The sequence below is a fragment of the Theropithecus gelada genome, chromosome 7b (assembly GCF_003255815.1).
Source record: "Theropithecus gelada isolate Dixy chromosome 7b, Tgel_1.0, whole genome shotgun sequence".
Taxonomy (NCBI): Eukaryota; Metazoa; Chordata; class Mammalia; order Primates; family Cercopithecidae; genus Theropithecus; species Theropithecus gelada.
Window position 1 is genome coordinate 107,025,405 of NC_037675.1, and position 6,723 is coordinate 107,032,127.

General features: G+C 68.5%; 1 protein-coding gene across 6 annotated transcripts; it reads left to right on the forward strand.

Moving 5' to 3' along the window:
• Positions 1-458: 458 nt before the first annotated feature.
• CRIP2 (cysteine rich protein 2) lies at positions 459-6,115 on the forward strand. 6 transcript variants are annotated; one of them, XM_025392102.1, is made up of 8 exons: positions 459-589; positions 4,276-4,370; positions 4,459-4,516; positions 4,708-4,848; positions 4,931-4,999; positions 5,077-5,171; positions 5,387-5,448; positions 5,536-6,115. In XM_025392102.1, the coding sequence occupies exons 1-8, from the start codon at positions 547-549 to the stop codon at positions 5,570-5,572; spliced, it is 600 nt and encodes a 199-aa protein (XP_025247887.1). In that variant the 5' UTR covers positions 459-546; the 3' UTR covers positions 5,573-6,115. The 6 variants fall into 6 exon arrangements, 5 of the variants coding, with proteins under 5 accessions (XP_025247887.1, XP_025247885.1, XP_025247884.1 ...); XM_025392100.1 differs by having other exon boundaries at positions 5,387-5,444; XR_003120484.1 differs by lacking the exon at positions 459-589 and adding an exon at positions 1,546-2,430 and having other exon boundaries at positions 5,387-5,444.
• The last annotated feature ends 608 nt before the right edge of the window (positions 6,116-6,723 follow it).

The following is a 6,723-nucleotide window of genomic DNA, read 5'->3' on the forward strand; positions in this document are numbered from 1 at the left end:
TGGAAACCGAGCAACAAAGGGAAGCGGGACGGGCGCCGGGCGCGGCGAGGTGGGGGTGGGGTTCTCCCGGAGCCTGCGACCTCTTCCCGCGGCGCAGCGCAGCCTGAGCGCCCAGGGCCGGGAGTGGCGGACCCCCAGGCCCAGCTCACTAGGGCTCCCCGCGAGCCGAGGGCCAGGCTCCCCACACCCCGCCCGCAGCCCAGGAGACGGCTCGGCCAGGCGGCCCCGACGTCGCCATGGAAACAGCCGGGGCGCGGGCGGCGCCGCGGTCGCCCGGGCGGGCCCCTGTAGACGCCACCTCCGGCGCGAGGGGCGCGGGGGCGCCAGACCTGGCCCGGCTGCCCCGCACCCGCCACCCCTGGCAGGTGCGCCCCGCCTCCGCGGCGCCCCTAGGCGGCCCCCGGCCCGGAGGGCGGGTTATCGAGGCCCCGCCCCGTCCGCGGAGCCAATGGGCGCGCGGACAGCCGGGCAGGCGGGGCTGGGCGCGGGCGGCTGCGGCCGGGAGGAGAACGGGCGGAGGGCGCGGGCTGACCGGGCGCACCGACCATGGCCTCCAAATGCCCCAAGTGCGACAAGACCGTGTACTTCGGTGAGTGCGTTCCCGCTCCCGGCCCGCTCGGTGCATCCCGCCGCCCTTCGCGGCCAGTCCCACGCCACAGAGCCGCGGCTTAACTTAGGGTGCGCCCGGCCCCGGCCCCGGCCCCGGCCTGAGGATGCTTGTCCCGGAGCCTGGCTGGCCGCGCTGCCCACGCGGCTGAAGCCAAAGGGTGGGGCTGCGCGAAAGCGGGGGCGGCCACGCCCGAACCCCGAAGCCGCTTGTCTGGGCGGGGCAGGGACCACCCGGGCGGGGCTTGTGGTCCCCCGGGATGGGGCCGGTGTTTGGGGGAGCGCTCGGAGATCCGCGGACGCATCCCGGTTCTTCGGCCAGTGCCGGGCGGGGTGGGGCCGGGCGGGGCGGTACGTCCTGGGTGCCTCCCGCGCGACCCCGTGGGCCTGGGCCCTTTCTCCTGGAACCCCCACACCCGCTGCCCCGGGAACACGTGGCCAGGAACAGTGACCCCCAGCTCCCACTCTGGGCTCCGCCGAGCTGGGCTGGGCCAGGTTTGGACTCTGTTGGGATTCAATCCAAGCGGGGGCGACCTTGGCCTCTGCCTCCTGCTTGTCCCAACGCATTCCCTTGGCGCCAGTTCCCCCAGGAGTTTCACACGGGGGTAGGGTGGGGGCGGGTGTGACACGCGAGTCCCCGCGAACCTGAGAGGGACCTTGTGCTCAAGAAGCCCAGGTGGCCAGGACCCCTGCCCCCTCAAGGTCAGAACAGCCCTGGACGGGATGCAGGTGGTGGCGGAAGGAGGGGTGTCTCACAGGGCGGCCCTCGGTCGGTAGCCCCTCCCCAAGGCGCGCTTTCGGTCTGGGCTTACTCACTCCCTGGGCCTGGATGCGCCCTTCCTACCCCCTTCCTCCTGGCTGATTCCCTGCCCAGCTTTCTCCAGGGTGGTAAGGTCCCTGCCCACCTATCCACCAGTTGCTGCACTAGGGGATAGACTTAGTGAAGCAGAGAGGAGGGCCGGGACCAACAGGGCCCCTGCCATGGTCGCCCCATACCCAGAATGCAGCCAGGCTGCTGGGAAGGCCGCCACTGGGCTTCCCGGCTCACAGGCTCGAGGGGTTGAGGGGAGGTTGTATTTTGCTGTTCCCAGAGGGGAATGACCGGATTTGGCCTGGAGTGCTTCTGGCGTGGCTGGGAGCCGAGGGGCTTCCGGCTGCCTCGCCTGGAGCCCGCTCAGCCCTCAGTCTCTGTCCCAGTGAGGGCTGTCTCTGCAAGGCTTAGGGTGGGAGACCGTCCCCAGGGCCCTCCTGCAGTCCAGCTCCCCATGACTTTGCCCCAGGCCAGGCCAGGCCAGCCTGGGGCTCTCCAGGGTCTTGGCCAATAGTCCTGTGGACAGCCGGGAAAGGCCTTCTGCCTGCCGGGCCGGACGAGGCTCTCAGCGGAAAACAAAGGCGCTTCAGACCCAGCTGGCTTGTGTCCTGCCTGGGAGGCACTGTGAGGGCGAGGGTCCAGAATCCTGCCCACCCTCACACCAGGCTGCCCCCGCAACTTATACCTGAGTAGAACCCAGGCTGGGATGTCAGAGCACGTTGAGGATGCCGCCCCAGAGCCCATGCAGCCAGGGTGGGCAGCTGGTTTTCTTCTGAGCCATTAGACCCAATCGATTCTCTGTTCCCAACTCGGACCCGTAATGTGTGGCCATCGACCCACCCAGTGGGTCTGAGGGCCAGTTCCCTGCCCCCACTTGGCCCACGTCCCAGAGCTGGCCAGAGTGGAGTGCTGGCAGCCCTGGGCTGCAGCTGCCACGGCCGATAGCCATCGAGACTTCCTTGCTGCTGCTGGGACATGCCTGCCCACTGTGCAGCCAGCCCCTACCTGCCCTGGTGTGTCCCAGCTTCCTGAGTGAAGTGGTTCTGGGCAGAGGGCTTTAAGCTGGCGCAGCCTTGTGGTTGGGCTGGTGTCCTGGAGGCTGGCCCTGGCCGTGCCCAGAGGGTTGTGCCAGGGCCATGGAGAGCCAGCATTCATGGCCTTCTACCTAGTAGGCCACCTGGGGGATCCCATCTCACTGCCAGGAGCAGCACCCATGGACCTCTCAGAGTGGGCTTCACCCTAGCCAGGTGCCCTCCCCGATATCTGCCAGACAAAGGGCGCTGGGCCGCTTGCTGAGAAGGGGGCCCGGGAGAGCCACTGGTCCTTGGCCGCCTGAGGGGCTTGGCCAGATTCTGCCAGTCAGGGTGGGCCCAGCCTGCATGCTCCCTTCCCCCAGGGCCTGCAGCTTGTCCCCTTCCCTTCAGAATTCCGGCTCTGCTGGGCCCTTCCTGACCCTCCCCACCTCTTCCTGCCTGGCTCCCTGGGGAGGCCCCTGCTTCCGTCCACTGGGAAGCAGCCCAGTAGCCCTAGTGCGGGGGTGGGAGGCAGTGGCGGAGGGTCCCTGACCCTCAGCAGCTGGCCTCAGGTCTTCCATGCCAGTGGCAGCCAGGGGCATTAGGGTGGGGGAAGAGCTCAGGTTTAGGACGAGGAATCCACAGCCAGATGTGGGTCCCGCCTGGAAGCCCCACGGGGACGGGGCCTGGCCTTCCCACGAGGGAGCTGGAGGCTCTGGGGCTGCACCTTTGACTCAGCAGCGGGGCACTGCCAGCCCCATCAGGGCCCAATTGGTGGGGATCAGGGGCATGTCAGTGCAAGGCAGGTGTGAGAGGGAGATCACATGTGTGGAGGAAGCAGGTGCACTGGAGAGGCAGGTGTGTGAGTGTAAGAGAAGTGTTTGAGGGAATGACAGGTCGGGGAGAGGCATGTCGGGGGGGGGGCAGGCAGGTGTGTGGGGTGAAGCGGGTATGTGGGGGGAAGGTGTGTGGGGGAAATGGGTGTGGGGGTAGGCAGGTCGGGGGAGGTGTGTGTGTGGGAGGCAGGTGGGAGGAAGCAGGTGTGGGGAGGAAACAGGTGTGTAGGGGGAAGCAGGTGTTGGGGGAAGCGGTGGGGGGGAAGCAGGTGTGTGGGGGGAAGGGTGTGTGTGGGGAGACGGGTGTGGGGGGAGGTGGGTTTGGGGGGGAAGCGGGTGTGTGGGGGAGGTGGCTGTGGGGGGAGGTGGGTTTGGGGGGAAGTGGGTATGTGTGGGAGGCGGGTGTGTGGGGGAGGCGGGTGTGAGGCAGGTGTGTGTGGGGGAGGCGGGTGTGTGGGGGAGGCGGGTGTGTGGGGGAGGCAGGTGTGAGGCAGGTGTGTGTGGGGGAGGCGGGTGTGTGGGGGAGGAGGGTGTGTGGGAGGCAGGTGTGTGTGGGAGGCAGGTGTGTGTGTGAGAGGAAGATGTGTGGGAGGCAGGTGTGTGTGTGAGAGGAAGATGTGTGGGAGGCAGGTGTGTGCGGGAGGCAGGTGTGAGGCCGGTGTCCAGGAGGCAGGTGTTTGAGCAAGGGCAGGCTCAAGCACAGGCCCCTTCACCGCAGGCACTGAGGGGATCAACAGGGCAGCCCCGGGCCCCTCCTCAAAGGCGGCTTTAGCGGGGTTGCAGGGCTGGGGGCGCTGAGACCCAGAGGGAGAGCAGGACCTGGGGGCACTGGGCCAACAAGGGTCTCAGAAGGAGGTGCAGGGTCTGCCGGGTGGAAGGAAGGCGCCTGGCGGAGACATCCTGAAAGTCGGGACCCCCGGAGCGCGTTGGAGTGGTGGCTGCCAGGTGGGGACGGAGGGGGTGCGGGGCGCGCCCCGGCCCTGACCCCCCTCCCGCCCCTCCTGCTCAGCCGAGAAGGTGAGCTCCCTGGGTAAGGACTGGCACAAGTTCTGCCTCAAGTGCGAGCGCTGCAGCAAGACGCTGACGCCTGGGGGCCACGCCGAGGTGAGCCCCCCTGTGCGGCGCGGGCGGGGGTGGGGTCGCGACTCCCGCCACCCTCAGGCAGGGTCCTGACCCGCGCCTCTCTGCGCAGCATGACGGGAAGCCGTTCTGCCACAAGCCGTGCTACGCCACCCTGTTCGGACCCAAAGGTGAGCCCCGGCTGCCCTTGGCCTGCCCTGGGACCCGCCGGGAGGAGCCTGGCGCTGGCGCTGGGGAGGGCTGCGGATCCCGGCCCAGACTCCCCGCCACCCTGGAAAGCCTACTGCCCCCAGCCCCCAGCGGGCCGTTTACTGAGACGCCGGGTGACCGCGGCCCCCACCCCACGTGCCCCCACCTGCAGGCGTGAACATCGGGGGCGCGGGCTCCTACATCTATGAGAAGCCCCTGGCGGAGGGGCCGCAGGTCACCGGCCCCATCGAGGTCCCCGCGGCCCGACCGGAGGAGCGGAAGGCGAGCGGCCCCCCGAAGGGGCCCAGCAGAGGTGGGCTGGGCGCGGGCTGGGGCTGGGGGTTGTGGGCACCCCCGCCGCCGGCCCCCCCCCGCCCTGACTCGTGCACCCACAGCCTCCAGTGTCACTACTTTCACCGGGGAGCCCAACACGTGCCCGCGCTGCAGCAAGAAGGTGTACTTTGGTAAGTGCGCGCCCTGGCCCAGGACCCCCGCTCCCGCCCCCGCCCCGGGGCTCCGCCTCACTCCTCCCCCTTCCCAGCTGAGAAGGTGACGTCTCTGGGCAAGGATTGGCACCGGCCCTGCCTGCGCTGCGAGCGCTGCGGGAAGACACTGACCCCCGGCGGGCACGCAGAGGTGAGGGGAGCGCGACGGGGCTTGGGGGCCGGGCAGGGGCACGGGGGTATGAGGGTGAGAGGCGCGCCAGGAAGGGATGGGAGGGTGGGAGGTGCTTCTGGGAGCTGCGCTCTCCCCTGCCCCACGGCGAGCCGGCCTGCACGTTCTGGAAGCCTCCAGGTGATGGGTCGGGGGAGTCTGTGGACCCCTCCCTCAGCACCCACCTTCTGCCTCAGCACGATGGCCAGCCCTACTGCCACAAGCCCTGCTATGGAATCCTCTTCGGACCCAAGGGTGAGTGTGGCCAGGGTGGTCCGCATGTCTTCCCTGCCCTCCCCATCCCTCCACTGTTCCTCCCACCCACCCCAGTGGCCTCCCTCCACAGGCGTGAACACCGGCGCGGTGGGCAGCTACATCTATGACCGGGACCCCGAAGGCAAGGTCCAGCCCTAGGCCACAGTGGCTCTCATGATGTGGGCGCACCTGTGCCCCAGACCCTGCGGGGGCCCCGCTGCTTGGCTCTGCTGGAAGAGTGCTCAGCCACCCAGTCCTGCCTGCAAGCCCAGGGCGAGTATTGGAGGAGGGGCAGCCACGGGCAGAGCGCCATGCCCATCCCTGAGTCTGTGGTGTGTCTGCCCCCTCTGGCGTCCTCTGGGCGTCCCATGACCCCTTCTGTGTCTGTGCCTCCAAATCCCCGTGTGACCCTGTCCCAGCATTTTCCCGCCAGCCCTGCGTGTCCCTGCGGCACTGTCTGTTCTCCTTCCCTCTCCTGCTGCCCACCCACCTGCCAGTGTTATTTATGCTCCCTTTGTGGGTGATGGCCACGCCCTCACCGTGTCCCTGGCAGAGGGCTTCCCTCCGGGATCTCCTGCCTGCTGCCCACACTGCCTCACAAGCCCTCGCTCCCTCACGTGGCTCACCTGCTGCTGAGCCTTGTGCTGTTAGTAAACGGTTTGCAGATTGCAGGATTGTCTCTGCTTGTGGGATGGATGCAAATCCCAGACCGGGGTCCCTTTCTCCGACCCATGCATGCCCCCAGCCAATGCCCCTGGGCCTGGCTGCTAGTCGGGGTGGGCCCTCCTCCTGAGGGTGATGGTGGGAGGTGGGGCCCTGGGATGTTTCTGAGGAGGAGGGAGGGATGGGGGTGGGCAGCGTGGTCCCTGGTTTGGGTGGTGGTGCCCACCCAGATGGGGAGGCAGTAAGAACGCCAGGCTGTGGGGAGGTAAGGAGGGTGGGAGGCATTCTGGGGCCAGGGTCCTGGCCAGGGTCAAGTGAGGGCGGGATCCATGGGGGACAGAGCCCTGGGGGAAAGTTGAACCTGGAACCCTGAAAATACCAACAGCAGGCCTGAGAACCCAGAGCTGCCTGGGTCTGTGGAGCCTGGGAAGCGCAGGAGGGGTCAGCCCTGAGAGCAGAGGGTGTGGCCGTGGAGGGAAGCGGGCAGGGGACCAGAGGAGGGGTCCTGGGCAGAGAATGGGGAAGCTGGTGAAGGGTGGGTGTAGCAGAGGTCTCTGGCAGCTCAGGACTGGACTGAGACGCGCAGGAGGGTTTGGGGGCTGTGGTCACAGCAAGG